Source organism: Carcharodon carcharias, chromosome 8, assembly GCF_017639515.1.
Source record: "Carcharodon carcharias isolate sCarCar2 chromosome 8, sCarCar2.pri, whole genome shotgun sequence".
In the NCBI taxonomy this organism is placed as follows: domain Eukaryota; kingdom Metazoa; phylum Chordata; class Chondrichthyes; order Lamniformes; family Lamnidae; genus Carcharodon; species Carcharodon carcharias.
This window is the reverse complement of record NC_054474.1, coordinates 53,678,617-53,706,306: the sequence shown is the minus strand read 5'-3', so window position 1 is coordinate 53,706,306 and position 27,690 is coordinate 53,678,617. Positions and strand designations below refer to the sequence as shown.

At 39.7% G+C, this 27,690-nt stretch overlaps 1 protein-coding gene across 2 annotated transcripts in view; it reads left to right on the top strand.

Annotated features, from left to right (window-relative positions):
- The window catches only part of ube2d2 (ubiquitin-conjugating enzyme E2D 2 (UBC4/5 homolog, yeast)), a 41,840-nt gene extending 14,954 nt beyond the window's left edge, over positions 1-26,886 (top strand). Inside the window, exons 2-7 of one of the 2 annotated variants that reach the window (XM_041193094.1) lie at positions 12,995-13,058; positions 13,143-13,196; positions 13,293-13,370; positions 13,457-13,562; positions 22,425-22,518; positions 23,306-26,886. In XM_041193094.1, coding sequence (XP_041049028.1) covers positions 13,002-13,058; positions 13,143-13,196; positions 13,293-13,370; positions 13,457-13,562; positions 22,425-22,518; positions 23,306-23,351 — 435 coding nt within the window. In that variant the 5' untranslated portion in view covers positions 12,995-13,001 and the 3' untranslated portion in view covers positions 23,352-26,886. The remainder of the gene's footprint in view (positions 1-12,994; positions 13,059-13,142; positions 13,197-13,292; positions 13,371-13,456; positions 13,563-22,424; positions 22,519-23,305) is intronic. The other variant, XM_041193093.1, reaches the window with a different exon arrangement.
- The last annotated feature ends 804 nt before the right edge of the window (positions 26,887-27,690 follow it).

Below are 27,690 nucleotides of genomic sequence, written 5' to 3'. Positions count from 1 at the left end.
TAAATATCGTGGCTGCAAGAGCAGGTCTGAAGCAGGGAATTCCAGGGTAACTAACTCCCCAAACCTATCCACAATCTGGAGTACTCTCCACTTGCCTGGATGAGTACAGCTCCAAAACACTGAAGAAGTTCAACACCATTAGGACAAAGCAGCCTGCTTGAACGCTCCATCCACAACCTTAAACATTCATTTCCTCCACCACTGGTGCACGTTTGCAGCAGTATGTACCATATGCAAGATACACTGCAGCAACCTTCCTGCTTTGACAGCATCTCGCAAATCTGCAACCTCTACTAGCTAGAAGGACGAGAGCAGCAGATGCATGGAAACGCCACCATCTGCAAGTTCCCCTCCAAGAGGAAAGATTGAGCAGGTTAGGCCTATACTTAGTAAAGTTTAGAAGAGTGATGGGTGATCTTATTGAAATATAAAAATTCTGCGGGACATGACAGGGTGGATGCTGGGAGGATCTTGTGGTGAATCTAAAAATAGTGGGCACAGGTTAAAAATAATGGGGTTCTCATTTAAGATGGAGTTGAGAATTTTTTTGATAGTTATTCTGTGGCATTTACTGCCCCAGAGAGCAGTGGAGGCAGGGTCATTGAATAATTCAAGGCTGAGTTAGACAGGTTTTTGTTTGGCAAGGATTGGAGTTGGTGGGGGGGCAGACAGGAAAGTGGCATTAAGGCCATAATCAGATCAGTCACTATATATTGAATGGCAGAGCAGGCTTGAGGAACTGACTATCTACTCATACTTCATATGATCCAAGTCACACACCATACCGACTTTGAAATAAATCACCGTTCCTTCATTGTCACTGATCACAATCCTAGAAGCACTCTGGGTGTATCTGCACTTCATAAACTGCAGTGGTTCAAGTAGGCAGTTCACTACCATCTTTTCAAGGGCGGTTATGAATGGGCAATAAATGCTGACCTTGTCACATCCCATGAAGGAATGATTTAAAAAAAAACTTAGCCTCCAGCCCATCGTGTGTAACTTTGGTGGATAAAGTTCTACCTCTGCTCAACTAATAACTTGGCCAAATTCCCTTTTTATTAAGACAATGGTTTAAGTCGAGATCGTTGTTTAAGTGACCAGGTATGGTGGCGATCTATGATTTCACTATTTACTTGGCACTTAATAAAAAGCCCTCTGGACTAACCCACTCCCCTGTATTTCTAAATCCAATTGTAAAACTGATAAACAATTAGCCATGGGATTTAGAATGGGTTATCTTCATTCTAATTGTCATCGCTACAATCTAAAATATCATGTTTCAATATTTAACAATCTGAAAATGCAATTTCTATTCCTTCAGTAAGGAATGATGACTTCTTACACATCCTTTCTGAACGTTGTCTATCATGTGGCATCATTTGGTTTCCATGTCCTATGTTATATTGTACCTTCACTATTTTACAGTTGATGCTTAACAGCATTGCTAGGCATATCTTGCAGTAATTGGTGGCATCCTCCCCTTTGTCAACATTGAATTAACACTACATCTATTGAAGAATTTGCCATCCTAGTACACCATACTTCAAAGGCTTTCAATAACAATGGTTCAGCTTGAGCAAAAATACTTCTCATACTCCTGTATCCATTCAGTTCTTGGCATTCTCTATTTTCTATTGCCCATTCCATCCCAGCTAGTTCAGTGGGTACGTTGGTTTGAACAGGCAGAGATTTGTTTAACATCAGAATTTCTGCAGGAGTTTTGGGGGCTGCCATCTGTGAACTGATACAGAAGTCTAACAAAACAAAAACAGAATTACCTGGAAAAACTCAGCAGGTCTGGCAGCATCGGTGGAGAAGAAAAGAGTTGACGATTCGAGTCCTCGTGACCCTTCAACAGAACAAATGTTTGATGTTCTGTTGAAGGGTCATGAGGACTTGAAACGTCAACTCTTTTCTTCTCCACCAATGCTGCCAGACCTGCTGAGTTTTTCTAGGTAATTCTGTTTTTGTTTTGGATTTCCAGCATCCGCAGTTTTTTGTTATCAGAAGTCTAACAACGTGTGTAAAATCCTGGCAAATTTTTAATGAGTCAGCCTATAGCTCCCTTTCCTGCTACTAATCACTGGATTTGCTGCACCTGTTTCTGCCCTTGTATGCAAAGTTTGGAATGAACAGCACTCAGTTCTTCTCCATTATGGAGACTAGACCATAATCATATGTAAGGGAAGATCAGCGTGATTGTCAATCAATCAGTTGATCACAGCACTTGATGAACTAGCTACCCCATGTTAGCTCTTAACAACAGATTGCCATTTGAAAATAATGTAATCCCATGTGGTCAGGCAACTGCCATACTGAACAAGGCCCTTGTACTTCCCTCAATAGCCAACCTTCTCTGGTACAACATAAAAATATCCATCCATTGTCATAGAATTTTATTAGCACAGAGGGAGGCCATTGATCCATTTGGACATTTTGGAAAACCAATACTTTAACCTGGCCTGCACAGCATGAATTCCCAGTAAATGTACTGAATGACGAATCAAAACTCCTTTGTATTTCATTTGAAGTTCTTTGACCAGCCCAAACTTACAGTGACCACCGTTGTTTGGTAGGCCAGCCTTCCTCCAAGCATAAATGGACTGAATACCAACGTAGTATTGTTCTACTGCACCTCACTGATTTACCAGTAAAGCTGTCAATAAAGCAAACGACTACTTTCGCTTTCAGTTTCTGCATACTTCGTTACTATTTATTTTATTTTGCAATTTTACTTGGTCTATCTGAACTTTTTTAATATATTTTTGCCCTGGTTTTCACTTAATCTGCCCAGTAAGCCATTAAGTATGTTAAATTTTCATCACCTTCCATAGCCACAGCCATCTTTAAAACAGCTGATGCTGTGGTTAATCCTATACAGTTAGAGGGTTTTAAGTGGGATTTGAACCCTGCATCTCCTGACTGGATGACAGGAATATTATCACAAACCAAAGGCTCATTCCGCTTCCTTGGTGTGAAATGAAGAATAACAGCTTTAATTTGTACAGTAGACCTGTTTAATAATGATTCTTTATCTACAGAATTTCCATTATGAATCTTTAATTTGTTTCCTTAAAATTAAAATGTTTCCTTTAAACTAGTCAGTAACATAAAAGATGATTGCAAGAGTTTTTAGACATATAAAGGGTAAGAGAGAGGCAAAAGTTGACATTGGGTCGCTGGAAAATGACGCTGGAGAAGTAGTAGTGGGGAACAAAGAAATGGTGGCGGAACTGAATAGGTACTTTGCGTCATTCTTCACGGTGGAAGACATGAGTGACATCCCCAAAGTTCAAGAGAGTCGGGGGGCAGAGGTGAGTCTGGTGGCCATTACCAAGGAGAAAGTGCTAGGAAAACTGAAAGGTCTGAAGGTGGATAAATCACCTGGACCAGATGGTTTACACCCCAGAGTTCTGAAGGAGATAGCTGAAGAGATAGTGGAGGCGTTAGTGGCGATCTTTCAGGAATCACTGGAGTCAGGGAGGGTCCCAGGGGACTGGAAAATCACTAATTTAACCCCCCTGTTTAAGAAGGGAGTGAGGCAAACGATCGGAAATCACAGGCCGATTAGCCTGTCTTCAGTCGTTGGTAAGATTTTAGAGTCCATTAGTAAGGATGAGATTTCAGAATACTTGGAAGTGCATGGTGAAATAGGGCAAAGTCAGCATGGTTTCATCAAGGGGAGGTCATGCCTGACAAATCTGTTAGAATTCTTTGAGGAGGGAACGAGTAGGTTAGACAAAGGAGAACCAATGTATGTTATCTACTTGGACTTGCAGAAGGCCTTTGACAAGGTGCTACACAGGAGGCTGCTCAGTAAGATAAGAGCCCGTGGTGTTAGAGTCAAGGTACTAGCATGGATAGAAGATTGGCTGTCTGATAGGAGGCAGAGAGTGGGGACAAGGGGGTCCTTCTCAGGATGGCGGCTGGTGACTAGTGGAGTTCTGCAGGGGTCAGTGTTGGGACCACAACTTTTCACTTTATACATTAATGATCTAGATGAAGGAACTGAGGGCATCCTGGCTAAGTTTGCAGATGATACAAAGATAGGTGGAGGGACAGGTAGTATTGAGGTGGGGAGCCTGCAGAAGGATTTGTACAGGTTAGGAGAATGGGCGAAGAAGTGGCAGATGGAATACAACGTGGGTAAGTGTGAAGTCATGCACTTTGGTAGGAAGAATAGAGGCATAGACTATTTTCTAAATGGGGAGATAATTCAGAAATCTGGAGTGCAAAGGGACTTGGGAGTCCTAGTCCAGGATTCTCTTAAGGTTAATTTGCAGGTTGAGTTGGTAGTTAGGAAGGCAAATGCAATGTTGGCATTTATTTCGAGAGGATTGGAATATAAAAGCAGGGATGTGCTGTTGAGGCTTTATAAGGCTCTGGTCAGACCACATTTAGAATATTGTGAGCAATTTTGGGCCCCATAGCTCAGGAAGGATGTGCTAGCCCTGGAGAGGGTCCAGTGGAGGTTCACGAGAATGATCCCAGGAATGAAAGGCTTAACATATGAGGAACATTTGAGGACTCTGGGTCTATCCTCGATGGAGTTTAGAAGGATGAGGGGGAATCTGATTGAAACTTACAGAATACTGAAAGGCCTGGATAGAATGGACATGGGGAAGATGTTTCCATTAGTAGGAGAGACTAGGACCTGAGGGCACAGCCTCAGAGTAAAGGGAATACTTTTTAGAACAGAGATGAGGAGAAACTTCTTTAGCAGAGAGTAGTGAATCTATGGAATTCGTTGCCACAGAAGGCAATGACCTGTGGAGACCAGGTCATTGAGTGTATTTAAGACCGAGATAGACAAGTTCTTGATTGGTATGGGGTTCAAAGGTTACGGGGAGAAGGTGGGAGAATGGGGTTGAGAAACTTATCAGCCATGATTGAATGGCGGAGCAGACTCGATGGGCCGAATGGCCTAATTTCTGCTCCTATGTCTTATGGTCCTTGTTAAAAGCTCAAAATGTGCACCTACTCTTCTATCTTGCATGTTGTCTAGTCTGTTGTCTCCTGCAGCTTTTGTTTTAATACTAGACATACAAAATATGAGCAGTGAAACTGAGTTGTAAAGCAGTAATAGATTCATTGGGTAAGCTTGTCAACTTGGTATTTCCATTCTTAATGCAGAAAGTTAAGTGAAGGCCTGATAGAAGTAGTCAAAATCAAGGGGTTTGGATTGAGCAAGCAGGGAAGAAGTGTTTTCACCTGGCAAATTGATCAATGTTCAGAGATAATGAATTTAAAATAATTAGCAAAAGAAGCTAGTAAGGGGTATGGGGGGTGGGGGGTGTTGGGTGGGTAGGAGGTGAGAATTTCTTTTAAGGGTTGTTGAGGTCTGGAATGCGTTATCTGCCAGGATGAAATTAGATTCCATTGGAACTTCAAGAAGACAATTGAACAAGTATTTGAGAGCTAATTTGCGCCATTATGGGGTGGTTTGGTGTAAGCTGTGATGGACAAATAAGAATTCTTTTTCAAAGATTTGGCACAAGTACAATGGGCTGAATGGTCTCCTTCTGTGTTGTAAGATCCTATCTGTTTACTATGAAGTTCCACCATTTGCAGGAGTTGCATAATGGTGAAATCACAAATGACGAACATGTTTTACAATGGGAGCTAATTAGATAGGTTCCAGCAATGCGAGGGGCAGCATTGGTTTGATAAGTTAGTGTATATCAAGTTGTAGTATGCAACAGACAGGGTGAGCCTCTGAGCTCAATGTTTGCAACAAAATAATCCAACTACAGACTCATCTGTCTTTAAAATTTTCAATACATGCCTTCGATGTTAAAAGAGAGAATCTTCATTTTAAAAAAAAACATGAATCACCTCAAAACTTGCAGCCAGGTGTAAAACTTAAAAACAGATAATTGCAAAATATTTTCATTTTAAAAATGGCAAAGTAACATTCTCTTTGGCTGTTGTGCATTATCCCCCTCCCAGGTTTTATTGAATCTGATGTTGGCGCATTTACATAAACAGACAAAATTAGTGAAATTTAAAAATTGAACAAAGCTGTTATTGCCGCTCTGGACAAAAGGGTTCGGGCATTTCCAGGTTAATCTCAGTTCGGGCCGCACTTCAGCTGCAGCCATTCCAGCACTGCTTCTCACCCCTGTTGAAAGGTGTTTTTAAAAATAATAATAATTAAATGTCCATGGCCAGGACTTAAGGAAGGGATCCACTTCGAGACTTTGACACCATCTCCTTGTTTTAAAACATGCCAAGGTCTCTGCTCCATCATAGCTGCCGTTTCTTCAACTTCATCTACTGCCCATGGCTACATCTGTCCAGAGCAGAATTAATAAAATGGAATAAATTTCATTTAGAACAAAATCTCTTTAATGGGGGGGGGGGGGGGAAGAAAACGTGGATAAGTGAACAGTTACTCACGCAATTGATGATCTGGTATACAAAGGTAAGTGAATACATATACAACAAAGTTGCGAAAGGCAAGACTTTACTGTATAGCATTTCTTTAATGTTTAGATGAGTCAATCTCATATTTGATACATGGTTGGCTGTTTGAGCCTACACAATGTTTTATCATGAGAATTTGTGGAATCCTTTATTCACATTTTGCCTTTTACTAAATCTCTTAAAAAGTAAGTGGTAAATATTCAGAAGGATTTGGTTATCTTTGTACACAAATAACAGTTAAAATGAGTTCAAACAAGAAAATGGTATGTTGGCTTTTATTGCAATGGCTTTCTGTAGGAAAGTTGAAGTCTTCCTGCACTAGGGCTTTGGTGAGACCATTCCCGCAGTACTATGTACAATTTTGGCTTCTGTACCCAAGTAAGATTATACTTGCCTTGGAGGCGGTGCACCTAAGATTCACTCAATCCCTGGGATGAGGACAGCCATCCTCCTGGAGATTAGAAGAATGAGAGGAGCTCTCAGTTAAATGTGTAAAAAAAAAAATAATTAAAAAATTGGGAGGCTTGACATAATTGTGCGAAGAGGTTATTTTTCCTAGCATGAAATTCCAGATCCTAGGAAACAGTCTCAGATAAGGGGGTTGACTGTTCAGAGCTGATACCACCTTCACTCAGGAATAAGAAGCTTTGAAATTCTCTACCTCAGAAGGCTCAGGTGCTTAGTATATTTTGGGCAGAGATTGATAGATTTCTTGGGTCCTAAAGGAATCAAGGGATAGCGCAGGAAAACTAAGCTTGGTTAGAAAAGCAGCCATAACCACCTCAAGTGGCTGAGCAGTCCAAGGGATTGCAATTTACTCCCTTTTTTGTTTGTTCACTCTCTTTAATCCATGCAGTTACAAAGTGTGTGTCAAGACTGTTTCCTTTTTCCCTTCCATTGGCAACTAATAGGCAAATAACCATTGTCAAATAACTAAAATGCAATTGTTGTGAATGCCCAGTTCATGGTTCATGTTAACATTTTAAGGTAATGTTTAGCTGTGGGAAGATTATTTTTGTGATTTTAAGATGCTAGGCTTTAGTGATGACAGAAAATGCAAAAGAATTCTGTTCAGAAGGTTACCCATGTTTCTTTAATAGAGTCAGTGTAGAAGAGAGACAATTATAAAACAACAGGTGAGCTTACTTGACTGGAGAAATTGTAAATGAGGGGTAATTAGCTTCAAGGTCAGTTTGAGGATAGCCCAGAGCAGGCTGTTGTCTTGGAGATGCGTGGAGCTTAGGAAGGTACTCTGATTCCAATTTATCTGGGTGTTTGCTGGTAGAGGTTTTTAGTTGCAGTTTTGACCTTGTGTGATTTGCAGCTCAGAAGTTAGCCAAAATAAATGACAGTCATGCACTGTTTTTTTTATTCATTCAAGGGATGTGGGCTTCACTGGCTGGGCCAGCATTTATTGCCCATCCCTAGTTGCCCTTGTGAAGGCGGTGGTGCGCTACCTTCTTGAACAGCTGCAGTCCATGTGATAAAGGTACACCCACAGTGGGGAGTTTCAGGATTTTGACCCAGTGACAGTAAAGGAACGGTGATATATTTCGAAGTCAGGATGGTGAGTGACTTGGAGGGGAACTCCCAGGTGGTAGTGTCCCCATCTATCTGCTGTCCTTGTCCTTCTAGGTGGCTAGTGGTTATGGGTTTGGAAGGTGCTGTCTGAGGAACCTTGGTGAATTCCTGCAGTGCACCTTGTAAATGGTACACACTGCCACTGTACGTCGGTGATGGAGGGAGTGAATGTTTGTGGATGTGGTGCCAATCAAGCAGACTGCCTTGTCCTGTACGGTGTCCAGCTTCTTCTGTGTTGTAGGAGCTGCACACATCCAGGCAAGTGGGGAGTATTCCATCCCACTCCTGACTTGTAGATGGTGGACAGGCTTTGGGGAGTCAGGACGTGAGTTACTCGCAACACGATTCCTAGCCTCTGACCTGCCCTTGTATTTATATGGCAACTCCAGTCCAATTTCTGGTCAGTGGTAACCCCCAGGATCTTGATAGTGGGGGATTCAGTGATGGTAATGCTGTTGAACATCAAGGGGCGATGGGTGGATTCTCTCTTGTTGAAGATGGCCTTTGCCTGACACTTGTGTGGTGTGAATGTTAATTGCCACTTTTCAGCCCAAGCCTGGATATTGTCAAGGTCTTGCTGCATTTGGACATGGACTGCTTCAGTATCTGAAGAGTCACGAATGGTGTTGGACATTGTGCAATCATTAGCGCACATCCCCACTTCTGACCTTATGTTGGAACGGAACTCATTGATGAAGCAGCTGATGATGGTTAGGCTAGGGACACTGCCCTGAAGAACTCTTGCAGTGATGTCCTGGAGCTGAGATGACTGACCTCCAACAACCACAACCATCTTCCTTTTGTGCTAGGTAAGACTCCAACCAGCGGAGAGTTTTCCCCCCGATTCCCATTAACTCCAGTTTTGCTAGGGCTCCTTGATGCAACACTCAGTCAAATGCTGCCTTGATATCAAGGGCAGTCATTCTCACCTCACCTCGGGAGTTCAGCTCTTTTGTCCATGTTTGAACCAAGGCTGCAACGAGGTCAGGAGCTGAGTGGCCCTGGCGGAACCAAACTGGGCATCAGTGAGCAGGTTGTTGCTAAGCAAGTGCCGCTTGATAGCACTGTTGATGACCCCTTCCATTACTTTACTGATGATGGAGAGTAGACTGATGGGGCGGTAACTGGTCGGGTTGGATTTGTCCTTTTTGTCTACCGGACATACCTTGGCAATTTTCCACATAGCTGGGTTGATGCCAGTGTTGTAGCTGTACTGGAACAGCTTGGCTAGGGGCACTGCAAATTCTGGAGCACAGGTCTTCAGTATTACTGCTGGAATGTTGTGAGGACCCATAGCCATTGCAGTATTCAGTGCCTTCAGTTGTTTCTTGATATCACGTGGAGTGAATCGAATTGGCTGAAGACTGGCATCTGAGATGGTGGGGACCTCTGGAGGAGACCGAGGTGGATCACCCACTTGGCACTTATGGCTGAAGGTTGTTGCGAATGCTTCAGCCTTATCTTTTGCACTGCTGTGCTGGACTCCTCCATCATTGAGGATGGGGATATTTGTGGATCCACCTCCTCCAGTGAGTTGTTTAATTGTCCACCACCATTCACGACTGGATGTGGCAGGACTGCAGAACTTAGATCTCATTCGTTGGTTGAGGGATCTCTTAGTTCTTTCTATCGCTTGCTGCTTAGCTGTTTGGCATGCAAGTAGTCCTGTTTTATAGCTTCACCAGATTTACACATTTTCAGGTATGCCTGGTGCTGCTGCTGGCATGCCCTCCTGCACCCTTCATTGAAACAGGGTTGATCCCCTGGCTTGATGGTAATGTTAAAGTGGGGGATATGTGTTCGAGTACAATTCTGCTGTTGCTGATGGCCCACAGCGCCTCATGGATGCCCAGTCTTGAGTTGCTAGATCTGTTCCAAATCTATCCCATTTAGCGCGGTGGTAGTGCCACACAACATGTTGGATGGTATCCCCAATGTGAAGGCGGGATTTAGTTTCCACAATGATTGTCTCTGGTGGTCACTCCTACCGATAGATGCATCTGCAGCAGGCAGGTTGGTGAGGATGAGGTCAAGTATGGTTCCCTCACCACCTGCTGCAGACCCAGTCTAGCAGCTATGAACTTTAGGACTCGGTCAGTAGCGGTGCTACCGAGCCACTCTTGGTGCTGGACATTCAAGTTCCCCACCCAGAGAACATTCTGCGCCCTTGCCACCCTCAGTGCTTCATCATGTTCAACATGGAGGAGCACTGATTCATCAGCTGAGGGAGGGTAGGTATGTGGTCATCAGCAAGAGGTTTCCTTGCCCATGACCTGATGTCATGATCCACAGTCGATGCTGAGGACTCCCAGGGCAACGCCCTTGCAACTGTATACCACTGTGCCGCTACCTCTGTTGGGTCTGCCCTGCTGGTGGGACCCAGGGATGGTAACGATTGAGACTGGTATATTATCTGTAAGGTACGATTCCATAAGGATAAATGTCAGGCTGTTGCTTGACTAGTCTGAGACAGCTCTCCGAATTTTGGCACTAGAAGTTTGCCACTGTAAGTAAGGAGGATAGGGCAACGATTGCCATTGTCGTTTCCATTTTCTTTTGTGTGTCTTTTTGCGTAGCGGTTTGTTACAACTGAGTGGCTTGTTTTAAGAGCACTTAAGAGTCAGCATGTCGGCCAGGACATTACTGAACCAGATGTGGTTTCATGGTCATCATTGGACTTCTTAATTCCAAATTTTTATTGAATTCAAATTCCCCCATCTACAGTGGCGGTACTCGAAACCGGGTGCCCAGAGCATTACCCTGGTTCTCTGGGTTACTAGTCCAGCGACAATACCACTACACCATCGCACTGTAAGCAGAATACAACATTAACTACTTCTTTGACCATGTGGAAGTCAGGCAAGGCTTAATCTTAGTTTGAATTTTGTGGGAAACAGAAGCTGGAGGATTGCCTAGTGTGAAGCTAGTGGGCAAATCTACAGTGAGCCTCAGTGTTTTATTTGAAAAGAAAATAATCAACCGTTTAGTTTGGAAGTATTAGAAATATAACTAGAACAAGGGTCTGAGGCCTTCGCAGTCAAGAGACAGCAAATGAAAGTTGTACCTCCTAAGAATAGCTGGAGTTGAGGAAAATTCTTCATAGGACTGTGGCATTCTTATGGGTGGTCCCAAACAGATTAATAACTTTCAGGTTGTCTTATAAGAGAATTCTTGGGGAAAGTAGAAAGTAAACCTGAGTGCTTAACATACATAGTTATAAACCATATTGTTAACAGCGCTTGTTTTATTTGTCTTTTTTATATATCATAAAGTTTGTTTTTTCTAAAAAGTAAAATCTTTTGGTTTATTATTCTATTAGTTAAAATTATTATTCTATTGGTATTGATTTCTTTTCAAATGTTAGTGGCTCCTAACCGAATTGTAACACCATCCCCTGGAAAGATGGGACATTGGACATTACTGAAATGGGAAAGACATGCTAGAAAGCTACTTGATAAACTGCACTTATGCCAGTTACTCTATTTTGACTTGTTAAAACTTTGCCTTTTGAAATGAAATTTTATGAATCAATGGTTTTTGATTGCAGGTCAGAATGGTTTACACCTGCAGCTATTGAAATTTGTGCATGTAATAGCTGAAATGTTTGGCAATGGTTCTCTATTTCCTATGTAATACCTATGTTTAAAATTCCCTACTTTGAATGACTTACTGTTTATTTGATATTTAAACTTACCCTAAAGTCAGCCCTTTAAGTCTATAATGCAACCTTTTCTAAATAGTGTAATTTTGAAATGAAAGGACTTCAACCAAAAGAAACAGCTACTTTCACATTGTGTACAGTTAATCCTATTGTAATCATTGAATTACATTTCAGTATAAATATTATCCTCTGATCATGAAGGGGAATCGGACAAACCTCCAGAAACCTACATTTTCACATTCAAATCCTGATGTGATTCCCCTTCGCAGATGATTCCAGTTCCCCACTCCTGTCCTCAAGCAGCAGAGAAATTATTGTATCATGGATTATTTGATCATCTTGGTGCTTGCATTTTTCTCAAATCACTTACTCTCCTGATCCTGGGCAATGGAAAGTCAAACTTTAAATGGAGATGCATCGTAATGTTTCTTTAAATAAGCAAGAGGAATCTACCTTTTGTACTACACCAGTTGCCTTCGTGAAAAAACTAGGAGGGAAAAAGTTTGTATTGAGCATTTCCATGTGCAGAAATAACATTGGAATATCAAGTGCTGTATCTGCATATACATCTGAATTTCACAATGACTTCAGGAAAAAAAACTTGCATTTATATAGCATCTTTCATGACTGTAGGACATCTTGTGTTGTCACTGTTGTAGCCAATTTGCACACATCAAGCTCCACAAACAATGTTACTGTCTTCCTTTTTGGTTGAGGATAAATTATTGGCCAGGACACCAGGGACAATACCCCTGCTCATATTCAAAATAATATTATGGAATCTCTTGTACCTGAAAGCAGGTGGGAGCTTCAGTTTAATATCTCATCCAAAAGGTAGCAACTCCAATTCTGCAGCTCTCCCTCAGTACTACATGAGTGTTGAGCCTAGATTCTGTGCTCATGCCAGAGTTGAAGTTGTGCATTCAAGCCCCACTAACACCTGATCTGTGCTAATGCTTCAGTGCAGGACTGAGGGAGTACTGCATTGCCTGGCATGTTGTTGAGTTGAAAGGACAATGTGTATATTAGATTTTATTAGATTATATTAGATTTCACAGTTCATTTAGAAATTACAACATTTCATAATCCCATCATCATACTTTGATCCTGGTATCTTATTAGCTTTGTAATAAAAGTATTTGAAGAATATTAACTGGTTAGTGCTGGGGATGTGATTAGGTTTTTTGTAGATCAGTAACCTTGAATGTCAGTCTAATTGTGTAGGCCTATGCAGGAGGAATAGATCCTTAGCATATATGTGGAACTCCTGCACCACTAATTATGGAATGAATATATTGAAGTTTTATTCAATTGTTCCTTTAGGAGTTGAATGATTTGGCCCGCGATCCACCAGCACAGTGTTCAGCAGGTCCAGTTGGTGATGACAGTAAGTACATTTTCTAAGTTGGTCAAAAAAAATTGTTAAACAAATCTTGATTCTTTCTACAGCAACACTAATATATGACTTAAGATTTTTAAAATTCTTTCTGCAGTGTTCCACTGGCAGGCCACAATAATGGGACCGGTGAGTTGATATTACTACTGTTGACCATAAAGACTGAGGTGAGAACTTAAAGCAACCATCACTGGATTCATTCTGAAACCTTTTCTTTTTCAACAGAATGACAGTCCTTATCAGGGTGGTGTATTTTTCTTGACCATTCACTTCCCCACAGATTACCCCTTTAAACCACCTAAGGCAAGTATGCTTGTTTGCATTAAGTATCTTAACAATGTGACTTTGGCTTGGTGTTGAGTAACTTTTATATTTATATATCTTTCTAGGTTGCATTTACAACAAGAATTTATCATCCAAATATTAACAGTAATGGCAGCATCTGTCTTGATATTCTACGGTCGCAGTGGTCCCCAGCATTAACTATTTCAAAAGGTATTTGGATCTTTTTTAGCTAAAAACTGGTAATAACCTTAAAATCTTTGTCAAGTACTGACCTCCTGGTCACAAGTGATCTGTTTAATATTGTATCTAGCTATAAATACTGTAAAATATTAAGTGTTCTCTCAAATCTTATATTAATTTCACAGTAAAGTGCACAATTTGTTGTTGCAACAAATGCCCAGAGCTGATGAAACGATTCATAGAATAAAAATGTTATTTGAAGGAGTTTATTGCTTTGCCTTACATTTTAATTCTGAATTTCTTCCTAAAACTGCAACTTGAGAAATACTCCTATTTATTACTGATGCTGTAACATGAAGCCCATCTTTGTTTATCTTTAGAGCTGTAAGCCAATCCTTTGGCTGAATTAGAATAGAAATGTTTTGAACTTGAGCTAATTCAGACTTATTACCAAGAACTATGTTGTGGACTGAACCTGTGGTGTATAAAATTAAGTCTATAAGCCTAATCGGTCTCATTGCATTTTTTAATCAATGCTGACCGATAGACATTACTTGCCCAAATTAGCTTTCAAAAAGAGTTGGGTTCTTGTTCAGAAATTGCATTTCCTGGGAGAGTGCCGATTTAAATTTGGTATGTTTTAAGCCAAAGGCTATGGTCAGTTGTTAATCTGATGTCAAGTTATGTTTGAATTGGTACTGCAGAACATTGTCATTACAGTACATGGACATATTGTCAGCCAGAAATTCAGATTTTGTTTGTAGTTGTTTTCATAGCATGGTGCATTTACATGTTACAAACCTTCAAAGGATTTATCTTTGCCTGCTCAATAATTAACCAGCATATCTACAGTTATTCTGTTTAAGACTATTGAGATTGGATCATATCGCACCACTCTTTCCCGTCCATTTGAATTGCTTAATTTGTCAATTTGTTGGTTTAATTGTGGCAAGTTGCTTGAATTGGTACTCCAGAGTGTATTGCCTTTACAGTATGGAACCAAATTCTTATGATCTAGAAATCTGCACAATTTCTCAATTTAGAATTGGTGCTCTGCATTCTGTGGTTTTAAGATTAAAACCTAGTTAAGTACTAGTAATCTTTTAAAGGTAAGAGGACTACTTGAAAGTTGCCTTGCTGAAGGCTTGCAAAAACTGAGTAAATTAAATTTTAGTATGTGGGATTGAGGTTACTAATGGTGTTAGGGATCACAAGCCAGTTTTTACTGAAATGCTGCTTAATACCATGCCAAAGATTACCTGTTTACTTAGTACATTGAGACATTGAGTCATGAAGCTATGTTTTTCCTTTCTGTGGCATCAGGCAGAGCTAAGTATACTGATGTACCACAGAACAAGGAGTCTTGCCCAAGGAGAGCCTCCCTTCCATCTGCTGACAATAACATATCAGTGGTGTCTGCCTGCGTATTTCCTCTTAATTTCCGTCAAGTAAAAGCAAGGTGATTGACAAAAGAACCAAAGGCAACATTAAGAAACACTTTTAATGCAACAAATGATTCTGGTTTGGAGTGGACACAGATTCAGTAGTGGCTTTTAAAGGGAAATTAGCAACAACAAAAAAATGCAGCGACTTGGAGAAAGAGTAGGTAACTTGGACTAACTGGATTGCTCTTCATAAAAGTTGGCACACTCTGGCCTTCTAAGAGAAACCGGAGTGGTGCAAGTATCTTTTTAAAGGTTCTGAATTCGTTAAAAGTGTTACATTTTATGGTACTTTGCAAGTTTTTTTTTAAACTGGTGAACCATTTCTTGCCATAGACAATTGTGATTCAAGCTGAGAAGGGAATGATGTACACTTTAACTACCATAGTAGGATTTCTTTTATTATTTTGCAGAACCTATTTTGTTGTAATTTAACAATTACGTTTTGTTTATAATTCTGTAACTCCTTAATCACTTGCTACTTCTGTATATCCTTTGAAACAAAGTGGCTTTTTTGAATATAGTAAGTTGTGCTAATTAAATTCTACATCCTTTACAGCTTCCAACATAAAAAGATGCATAGTTATTTAATTACTAATATGCAATTGAAAGGAAGCAAATGCTGCACCAACTGCAACATATATAGTCAGTGGTTTGGAATTCTGGGTGGTTGTTAAGAATTGGGAAAAATCTTTGCTTTTTAAGAGCTATGGTCCAAATTATTAAGGCATGCACTTTAATTCTAAGTTCTGTTAATTGTAGTGTATGTTCATGTTTCTTTTTACTTATAATTGTGATGCTGAGTCCAGAATAATTATTGCAAGTGAATATTTGCTCTATGTAAAGCAGAATGTAACTGTATGCTTAATGTCTGGCATTTGTTATCTAGCAGTTGAGCAACATTTTTTTTAGCTGAATGGATATAGCATAATTGATTCAGAAATTAGCAAAAACAGCAAGACATGGGTTGTGTACTGCAGAATGCTTTGTCTTTGTTACCTTGTTGCTTAATATGCAATTTACAGTACTTGTAAAACTTTACCTACACATTCATTATAAAAAAGTGACCCTTTATAAATCCTAGGAATAGATATGAACCATCCAAACAACGCATCAGGTTGCCAAATCTGGATGTATTCCTGGAGGTTTAATTGTGATATCTCCCCTTCAAAGGCAAAGGCCAGGCACTTACTTTAAAAATAATTTATAACTGAAGTTATTAAAGAAAATGATGCAAATTTTTAATGCCACAATGAATTTCCTCCCAGGTTATTTGCTGCAGTGTCTGGAAGATTAACTTTCAATTCCTGGAGATTCCAGGACAAACTGGAGTGGTGTTAACCCTAAATGTGAGATTTCATTGAGTCTTACATGTCCCATCTCTGGGCTCAGAAGCACTGAAGAACATGCAGCTAGCCTCTCTTGACTTGTGCTTTCTGACTCCATTTGCAGTTAATCAGGAACAAAAATTCAATGTTTGTTAAAAAGTCATAAATGCTAATCATATCTAGAATTTGACGAACAAATGTCTGCAGTCATTGGATCTATCCCCTGGCATGTTGACAGCTTTCATCTAATAATAGGTATTACGTACAAACAATTTCTTCCTGTAATCTCTTTTGACTAGATTGACCACTTGCCGGACAAGCAAGAAGTTAGCCTTGAAATAAAAACAGAAAATGTTGAAAGTACCCTGGTCAGCAGTATCTGTAGAAACAGAAACGTAGTTACCGGTTTAGGTTGATGACAATTCGTTCAGAACTGGAAAATATTGAGATTTTACAGTTTTATAAGTGTGTAGAGAACTGGGGAACAGCAGGCAAGAGGGTCAGGTAAAGAATGAAAGGAAAGAACAAAAGAGAAGTTAGGTGATAGTGTTGTAAGCATTGTGAAGAGTGAATAAATGACCAAAGGGTTGATGGTGCAAGGATAATGGGACAAGTGAAAAAACAAGGATGGATCTAGAAGAGCTGTAAGTGATAACAGCAGAACTATAACCACCTGCTGTTGGATGTGATGGCTGCAGGATGGGGAGGAGGGAAGTGGCTATGTTCTAAAGTTGTTGAACTTAATGTTGACCCTGAAAGATTATGAAGTGCCAAATTGATAGCTGAGGTGCTGTTCCTTGCGATACAGTGAAATAGTGCAAGAGGCCAAGGATGGAGAGGTGAGAGGGACTGATGTGGAGAACTAAAATGGCAGGTGACCAGGAGCTCAGTCGCACCAAAAAGTGCATTTGATCTCCTTGTTGTAGAGGAGACTGCATCATGAGCAGTGAATACAGGATACAAAGATGGAAAAGCTACAAGTAAACCACTGTTTTGCCTGGTCAGTGTTTGAGGGCCCTAAAGAGTGAGTAAATCAGGTTGGTCTTTCCTCTCCTGCACTTGCTCAGGAAAGGGAACAGGTAATTGGGATGATAAAGTTGTTCGCAGTGTCATGGAAAGAATCGTTCCTTCGCATCTCTTCCCATAATTTTTGTTTTGCGGTGGCAGCATGCTAGAGGTAGTGCAAGATGATCTGTTGGGGCACTCGGTAGATCGAGTGAGGCCATATCATGGTTCTGGAAGGGAGGAGTGAGGGCAGACATATAGGAAATAAGACAGGCACTTGAGGAATAAAATGAACTTAGAATCACAGAATTGTTACAACGTAGAAGGAGGCCATTCGGCCCATGTCTGCACCAGCTCTAAATGAGCATTATGACTTAGTGCCATTCTCCTGCCTTTTCCCTGTATCCTTGCATCATGTTCCTCCTCGAATAATCATCTAATGCCCTCTTGAATGTCTCGATTGAACCTGCCTCCACCACTTCCTGGCAATGCATTCCAGACCAAACTGTTTGCTGTATGATCATGTTTTTCCTCACATCACATTTGCTTCTTTTACAAATTGCTTTAAATCTGTGCCCTCTCGTCCACTCGTTCTTGATCCTTTTATGAGTGGGAACAGTTTCTTTCTTCCTTACTTGATCCAGCCCCCTCAAGGTTTTGAACACCTCTCTCAAATCTCCCCTTGGCCTTCTCTCCAAGGAGAACAGTCTCAACCTCTCCAATCTAGTTTCATAACTGGTTCCAGGGGTGAGAAACTTCATTCTAGTAAACCTCCTCTGCACACTCCAGTGTGTTCACATCCTTCCTACAGTGTGGTGCCCAGAGCTGTACACCGTACTCCAGCTGAGGTCTAACTAGTGTATTTTATATAAGCTCATCATAACTTGCTTGCACTTGTACTCCAAGCCCCTGTTAATAAAGCCCAGGATACTGTATGCTTTATTAACTGCTCTCTCTAACTGTCTGCCACCTACAATGATCTATGCACATAATACACCCAGGTCCCTCTGATTCTTCTGCACTCCCTTAAGAATTGTTCCCCTTATTTTTGTATTGTCTGGGTAATTCTTTTGGGTAATTATCCAGTTCTCTTTTGAAGACCTACTATTGAATCGGTATTGACTATCTTTGTCAAGCAGTGCATTCCAAATCATATTGCACTTTAAAAATTATGTTGGCTTTTTTTCTTGCCAATCACTTTAAACCTGCCTTTTAGTTATCAGCCCTTCAGCTATTGGAAACCGCTTATCCATTTATTCGATCTAAACCAGTTATGGTTTTAAACACCTCTATCAAATTTCTTCTTGGTCTTTTCTATTCTAAGGAGATCAACCCTATCTTCTCCAAACTGCCCTCGTAACTGTTGCCCCTCATTCCTGGAACAATACTAAATCTCTTCTGTATCATCTCCAAAGCCTTCCAATCCTTCATAAAGTGCACATCCTTCCCAAAGGGGTCCAATATGTTTTTATATAGGTTTAGCATAACATCTTTGTTTTTGTGCACTGAGCTTTATAAATGTGGTCAGTATACTTTATGCTTTGTTAACCTATTGTTCCACCTTCAAAGATTTATGTGCAAGCACTCCCAAGTCTCAGTCGTCTTTTGTCTCTCGAATTCTTCTTACCAAAATGTATTACCTTGCATTTCTGGATTGAATTTTACTAACAAGTGCCTGACTATTCCGTGAGCATATCTGTCCTCATGAAGTTTATACCATTTTCACAGTTTACTGTACCTCATGGGGATCACAGGCCAAGGCTCTAAGGACCTCTTTTCTTGCCATAACATACCCAACTGCAGTATACTGGCACCATACTGATTCGCAACCTGCCCATACCAGGTTTATCGATCTACAACTCAACTCAACAATATGCAACCTTCCCCTGATATTCTTTGAGTAATTCACCCATAAGGGGAGTGTAGGGGTGGCATTGCGGTATTGTAACTGTACTAATACTCTGGGGACCCTGGTTCGAATCCCATCATGGCAGATGGTGAAATTTGAATTCAATAAAAATCTGGAATTAGAAGTCTAATGATGACCACAAAATCATTGTTGGTTGTCGTAAAAACCCAACTGGTTCACTAACATCTTTTAGGGAAGGAAATCTGCAATTCTTACCTGGTCTGGCATACATGTGATTCCAGCAATGTGGTTGACTTTTAAATGCACTCTGAACAAGGGTAATTAGGGATGGGCAGTAAATGCTGGCCAAGCCAGTGATGCCCACATCCCATGAATGAATTTTTTAAAAAACAAAACCTTCCCAAGCGACATTGCCCACCCCAAAAACTGGAGGGTAATTGCAACAAGCAAACTGCTGGAGAAATCCACTTCAACCCAAGTTTACCCTTATTTAAGTATCTCCTTGACCCACCAACAGTACCCCTCCCTCTTCTACCCCATTGGTTAAACCCACCACACCAAGCTGAGGACCTACAGCAGGAGAAAACAGCCATCAGAAACCACCCTCTCGTTGACCTCACTGCTTGCCCATCTGGCTTTGATCTCCCATGGCAACAGTGGGCCCTTTTTTAAAACCGTTTCAGCAGCCCAACATCACTGGGGTTGCGAAGACCATCCAGGCTGCAGCTGTGGTGCAGTCCGCACAATGATTCTCCATTGTTAAGGAGTGTCCACTGACTAAACTTGAAGGCAGGCTTAAAGAAATTCATCTAGCCACTGACAAGGCTATTGCTTAGTTCTGTGACTTTGCACACACTAAATAAATAAGTTTACTAGAACTTCATGTCATCTGCTAACTTTGAAATTGCCATGTACTAACAAGTTAATGTATGTCAAAAACAGCAGAGGCCCAAGAATGTAATGTTGGGGAATGTTACTCTGTGCCTCCCTTTCAGTCTGAAAAACAGCGATTCACCCTGCACTTAGCCAGTTTGTACCCAATGCTGCTACTGCCCCATCAGTATCAATTAGGCTAACAAGTCCAATATTTGGACATTCTTTTGAAAGTCCGTACACACATGTACAGTGCAGCCTTCAGTGCTATGGATCAAGAAACTCAATCAAGTTAGTTGAGCACAAGTTGCTCTGGAACGCCTTTATTAATTCATACTTGTCCAATTGGCTTAGATTTTCTTCAAATTTTTGTTAAACTTGCCTACTGGTGACATTAAACTGGCTAGCCTGTAATTGCCAGATTAATTCTTCACCCCTTTTTTGAGCAAGGGTGCAATGTTTATAATGCTCTAGTCCTTTGGCATTTTCCCTGTAGCGATAGAAGATTGGAAATTTGGGCCAATATTTCTGCAATTTCTACTCTTGCTTCTCTCTGCAACCTTGCTGGCCTATCCACATGATGTGACTTATCTACTTTTAGCACTGCCAGTTGTCTTAGTGCCACTGGGGCAACTGTTCGGTTGCCAAAGCTTTGATGATGGCCTTTTCCTTGGCATGCACCAGTGCGAAGCTGCCGTGCCTTCTGCTTTCCTGAATACAACTGTGCTTTAGTCCCTAATCAGCCCTAATGCTCCTCTTGTAACCCCTTCACTGTTCATATGCCTATAAGAAGGCCTTTTGAGAGTAAAAATAAAAGGAAATCCAATCTAGTCTCAGGCCCTTTCCAGTTTCTTTCTCACATGCCCCCTGTACTTTTTTTTTTAATCAGCCTGATTCTCCTTTGTATTATCAAGCTGATATGTCATACACTCCTTTTACATTGCTTCTTCCTACTTTCTATCACCCAGACAGCAAGACTTTGGTTGTCCTTCCGTTTCCCCCTTGTGGGAATGCATCTGGACTGTATCCAAAACAATTGCTCCTTTAAAGGCCATTCATTGCTCCATTACATTTCTGCCTGTCTTTGACTCCAATTTACCCAGGCTAGATCCCCCTCAATTCAATTAATGCTCCAGTTAAGTATTTTTAATTTAGAATTTGTTTATATAATTTTGACGTGCATATGGTGGATGGTATTAAACTTCTGTGCAGAATTTGGAACAGTAAACTGGGGAAAATAAATTGAAGAAACTGCAGGAAGATTAGTGGAGTAGAAAGCAATGAATGCAGTTGATTGCCAAGACTTTGAGGCACACTGAAGATGAAAGGAATTGTGTCCAAAAATGTAAGGCTCAAATGATTTACTGGATTTTGTACATGGCGGTTTTGAACATTGAAACAAGTGAATTATCCCAGTTGAGGCAGAATTGGCTGAAAAATATTGAATAAAATGCATACCGGCTAACAACTTTGAGTGAGGAAGAGATATCATTCTAGAAAGATGGAGCTATGGAAAGGCTAAACTGTAGGCTCAATAGAATTATATCCAGCATGAGGGGCTATAATTACCTTGTTTATCCAACTGGAATATGAAAGGTTAAAGCAAAAAATGTAATGGAGGATTTTAAATTTTATGCAGAATTTTGAAATTGTAAAGAGTAATGTTATTACTCATGGTGGCAAAGTGGCCTAGTCAGGATTTTCAGTCTTAGTAGACCACTGAACGCTTGCTTGAGGCAGACTATACAACATGTTAAAAGGAACTGGCCCCTTTTTCAAAATGGCTCATGAGCAGTTGGAGAAATGGAATTGGAAACTTAAAAGGTTCCAACTGAGCTAGCACAGACATAATAAAGCAAATGTCCCTTTGTACTGCAACTTCTGTTATTTATGGTGGTGGAGCTAATGAATTTTATAGTGCTGCCAGTAACAAATATAAATTCAAAACCATGTGGGCGCTTGGACTTGTTATTATTCCACAAATTGAGTTATGGAATTAATCTTTAGGAGTGGCATTCAGTTTAGTTTTTTTACATTTTCAGGTTTCCTCATAGAGGGTTGATATTTTACCAATGGTTACAGAAATGAAGACTAAACTTATTTATAATGCCACATTGACCCATTCACTTTCTGCCCTTTCCAGTGATAGAAAATAATGTACAAATGAAAATGAATTCCATCCTGGTGCCGTATGCTTTAGATTGAGATATTGTCCCTCTTCAGTTGCAGTCAATTTTTTTTTTACAGGATGGACTAAAATGTCATTCTACAATAACTTTCATAATTCATTTAAGCTTTTAAAATTATACTAAGTTGTATAGGTAAGCCATACAATGGAATTGCACATCACAACTTAATTTTAACTTTTTTTCAGTTCTTTTGTCCATCTGTTCACTGTTATGTGATCCAAATCCAGATGATCCCCTAGTGCCTGAGATCGCACGTATCTACAAAACAGATAGAGAAAAGTGAGTATTATGTTTCACATGGTTAAATTCCAAGGTACCAATTGTGTAGTCCAGGACAGGAAGTACTGCTTTTAAAAGCCTGCTGAGCAAGATGCATCATGGGAATCTAATGAGACTGACCAGAAGCATATAATTGTTTGTAAATAATGGAAAGTTGCTCATTGAGTTTCTGTAAACTCACTTGATTTATTCATTTGCTTTTGTCCTATTAATGTATAATGTCCTATTACTTACGTTTTAGAATATTGGATAAATGCATAGTGGTAGTTCATAATTTTAAAAAAATGAATGGGCAAATTTTGAACAGTTTAGATCGTAGGTTAAAGCCCTGCCTTAATATTTCACTTTTTCTTTTTGAATTGTCCCCCATGGCTACCAACAACCAACCACTCGTATAATTGAGTTCTGACATCTTTGTACTCCTCTTTTCATCTCACTTGCTTTATTGTACCAAACTTGCACTTGAATGTTTCTGATTTAGAGCACTGAACTAAATTTAGTCACAATTGGGTAATGTACTCGGTTCTAAATCAAGCTAAACCCTTGTTATTATTTACTATAATAAATAATAACTTACAGAATAGAATTGATATAAACTTGAAAAATAAAACTTTGTAGGTTTATGGGGAAAAGGCCAAGGGAGTGGAATTAATTGGTCAGCTTTTTCAAAGAACAGTCACGATGGGCAAATGGCTGCCTTCTGTGCTGTGATTCTATGATTAAAAGTTCAAATAAAATTGCTGAAGCCATTTTTGTGTATTTAGTGCTTTTATTTCTTTATTTCTAGGTACAACAGAATAGCTCGGGAATGGACTCAGAAGTATGCAATGTGATTACATTAAAATGTTGACGAACCTCTTATACAGCTGGGGGAACTTGCAAAACAAATTTCTTTGGTTTCCATTTGACTGCTTTATTTGAGCCCACGCCTCTTCCCCTGTGCACATGTTCACCTGATCCAGCAGTGCTGCGTTGTTTTGTGTACATATTTGGAACAGCTGATAGAAATGCCCCTTTCTCAATTGTTTGAAATTCTGACTACTTACAAAGCAAGTGTTAATGTCCAGTTCTTCGATCATAACATTTTTTGTGAGACTAAAAGCATTCCTAGTCATTGTGACAAGATTGTTTAAAAATTCAGGGTTTAAGTGCTTCCGGGGATGGGAACTTTTCCTTTTATAAGATGTATGTTGGAATTCTTTTAAACTCATAATGGTTATGAATAATAGAATGAAGAACTTTAATTTGTTTAATGTTTTGCAATTTTTATGCTGAAGAATGCAAATCTACATTCTAGTTAAACGTTGGAATGGAAAGTTGAAAGCATACTTTTCCTATGAAATTGAATAGCCATTTGAATTGTCTCCCTCAACAGTTAATGGATTGGAGCTATTAGTTAGCCAGTCATTCAATTTTCCTATACCTTTTTGGGTTTATATTTGGCTTACAGTGAATGAGTAGCTAATAGCTCTAATTTTTTTTTTGTTTTTGTTAACTAATCTTAGAAGCCTCATCTGGATGTAAGGGTAAAAATTCATGACAGAACTTGTGTATATTTAATGACCCAAAGGCTCTCCTGGAGCTTGTATGTTCAAAATGATTAATCTGTGTAATAAACTGATTACTAAAGTCATTAAGTATTTCTCTGAACAGGATAAAAGACAAATTGAATGCTGCCATCTTCAGTAACTAATTTTAAGAATGGTAGCACTTAAGTTCAAGTAATGAGCATGTGGCAGCTAAGATCTTAATCCACAATTGTGTTTAATGGTAACTTCTGTTTCCAGTGACAAACTTGTTAGAGTCCTCCTATCTCAAGTCTGGTAATTACATGGTGGAGATTTGTATCTCGACAGCCAAAAATTTGTATCTTAACCATGTTTTTTTTTGTGGGCATTTCGCCTACTAGGTCATTTTATTTTCCCCCTAGAAAATTGTATTGGACCTGATGAAGTTGCATTTCAGATCTTCATAATGCAGCAACAGTGCATAATTGCATAAATCTTGCAGCTGCACAATGAATTCATGAAATATTCATTCTGATTTATGTAAAACTTTGATCTGGATTTGGAAATTGACTCTTGCCATATGTACCCTGCATGTTCACCTATGATGCATTAGATATGCTATAGCTGCGATGCAATGAAGTTGCTGTCCCCCAGATAAAGTTTCAATTTGAATTCTATGAACTTTTTTCTATCCATTTATTCTTGGAGGGAGGACTGCTTTTTTGGGAGGGCCGTTAGGTACTTTTAATTGTTTCTTCACCCACCCTAATAAATGTTAATATTTTTCTTTGTAAAATTTGCATATTATAGATTCAGAATAGGAGCCCATTGAACCCTGTGTGCCTGTACCAGCTCATTTGAAGGAGCTATCTAGGTAGTTCCATTTCTTTGCCTTTTTCACCATTGCCCTGCAAATCCTTCCCCTTCGAGGTATTTATCCCATTCTCCTTTGACCTTTATTGAATTTGCTAACACTATTCATCATTTTCAGGCAGTGTATTCTAGATCACAAGCTGCTGCATGTTATCCAAAAAACTAATTTTGTCTCTGGATCTTTAACCAATCATCTTTTAAATCTGTGTCCTTCGATTACCAATTCATCTACCACTTGTTTACTCTATCAAAACCCCCTACAATATTGTGAATATTTCTACTAAATCTCCCTTTAACCTTTCCTGCTCTAAGGTGAATAGCCCTAACCTTGCTCGTCTCTCCACATCCTTGGTGCCAATCTAGTAAATTCTCTGCATTCTCCAAGCCATGACATCCTTCCTAAAGATGTGGTGCCCAGGATTGACCACAATACTCCAGCTGGGCCCTAACTAATGTTTTGTAATAGTTCAGCTTCACTTCTTGCATTTGTATATTTGTTCTGATAAAGTGTAGAATCCAACACTTTAATGACCACCTCAACCTGCCCAGCCAGCATCAAAGATTTGAGTTTATGTGGCTTGGGTGTCTCTATTCTTGCACCTTTTAAAATTCAATGCATATTGCCACTCATTCTGCCTATCAAAATGATCACTTCACACTTTTCTGTTTAATTGTGTCCGTTCATTTCAGCAGTAGAAAAGCCCTCCTGAGGTCTGTTGCTATACTCCTCACTGTTTACTAAGTTTCCAAGTTCTGTGTCATCTGCAAACTTTGCACCCTGTCCACCCAAATCTAGGTCATTAATATATCAAAAAGAACACAGATGCTGATAGCAACCCTGGGGAGAACACCAGGCACACACTATACTTTTCCCTAGTCTGAAAAGCAGCTACTCTTCATAGTTCTCTGCTTTCTGCCTCTTGGCTAATTTCATATTCGCATTCCCAGAGTCCCTTTTTAATTCAATGAGCTTCAATTTTGCTAATAAGTCTCTTACATGATACTTTATCAAACTCTGTACGCACAACCACAAACTTCATTAAAACTCAAATTAAGTTGAGCAGCCACAATTTGCCTTTAACAAACTTTGGTGGCTGTCGTTCACAATTTTTATTTCCTCATCAGAATTTTTTTCCCCCTCTGCTTGTTAGTTTCCTTGTCTCAGACATTCAGCTCATTGGCATGTAGTTGCTGGATTTATTCTTTTTATTTGAACCAGAGTGTAACATTTTCAATCCTCTAATCCTCCGTCACTGCTTTTTCTAAGGAGGATTGGGAGATTGTGGCCAAAGCCTCTGATATCTCCACCCTTTATTTATTTTATTCTGCTACACTGAATGCATCTCATCTGGACCGTGTGACTGCAAATATAAAGCAGTTTTTAGAGGCTTGCCATGTTTTTCAACTAGAAGAGCCCTTTTATGGAAGGTACATCTGCAGCTACTGGACTTAACTGTTGTTGATTTATAGCATTGAAGGATTTTGCATCAACTAGAAGGCTATCCTGCCTTGCCATGGCCTTACGCATCTATTCAAGATTGAAGACTCAATAGTTATTTTAAAAATTCAATGGTCTAGTTCTTTTCTGGCCAGGTTGCTCATGTTTTTCATGAGTTATTTTTGGTCCCTGCTCTAGCCCCAACATTTGCTTCCAGTTGGCTTTATGAAGAAGTTTATTTTGCAAGTATTTAAAACCCCTTAAGAGTAAAACTGGATAATGCGTTGAAATGGTAGATTTTACAAGGATATGGTATGATGTCCAGCTGTTTGGAGGGTATTGCCATATAACCAGGCTGAAATCATTATGATTTTTATAGACAAATGCTGATTTAGTTTATCTCTAACCCCTTTTGTGTATGTGTACAAAAATATACAAGTTTATTTTAAATGTAACTTGTAGGTAAGGCTGTAAGTTACTTTTACACATACTGGCATTTTAGAGTGTTGCTATCAAATCCAAACCATTAAAGGAACATGGTCAATGCTCTTTCATTTTCCTGTCCTGTCTAAACAGTGAGTGCTGATAACCAAACGGTGATTGGTAATTGTCAGGGCACTTTAGCATGGTTAAACTGCTGGATTTTGCAATTCACCAACCCATACAGTTGTGATTTAATTGTCCACAGTAGCTGTGCAACTTCAAGTCAGTTGGAAGTCAATGTTTGAACAAATATCCTTCTGCCAGAAATGGGCTGAGTTTAAAGGCTGGCAAAGTTAAAGTTCTCATTTATGTATTTAAAATGGCTGCTGATTTAGAGATTTGATCTTTAAATCTGTTTTTAATATTAAAATTTACTTTTGATTTCAGTTTCCTGGAAGAGAAACAAATTATTCTAGCATTTATTTATTTATTTGAAGAAAAGTTTAGATTTTGCAGTATTTTAGTTGACGTTTACAGTTCAAATGCTACATCTTTTATATCACTAAAATTCCCACTCAAGTTACAGTAGGTTTGTTCTTGGCCTAGTTTTTTGACTATCAGCACAGATCATCTGCAGTTTTAAGTCATCTAGGTGTACAGGCCTTTCTTGTGTAATAATTATGTATATTTGTGAAAAATTTCACATGGTTGGGGAAGAGCAGTAGCATGTATAGATTGGGCCTGAGGTAGTTAGACAGTTTGCTGGCCAGTTGGAGGTGCATTGGGATGGCAAATTGTGCATCTCCTTGGTTTTGCACTTTTTCACATGGTTCTATGATTAAAATTTTCCAAATATGAACTATTCACATGGCTCAAACCTATGTTCAACGCACACTTAGTTATCTACTGTCTGGTGGCTGTACAGGCATG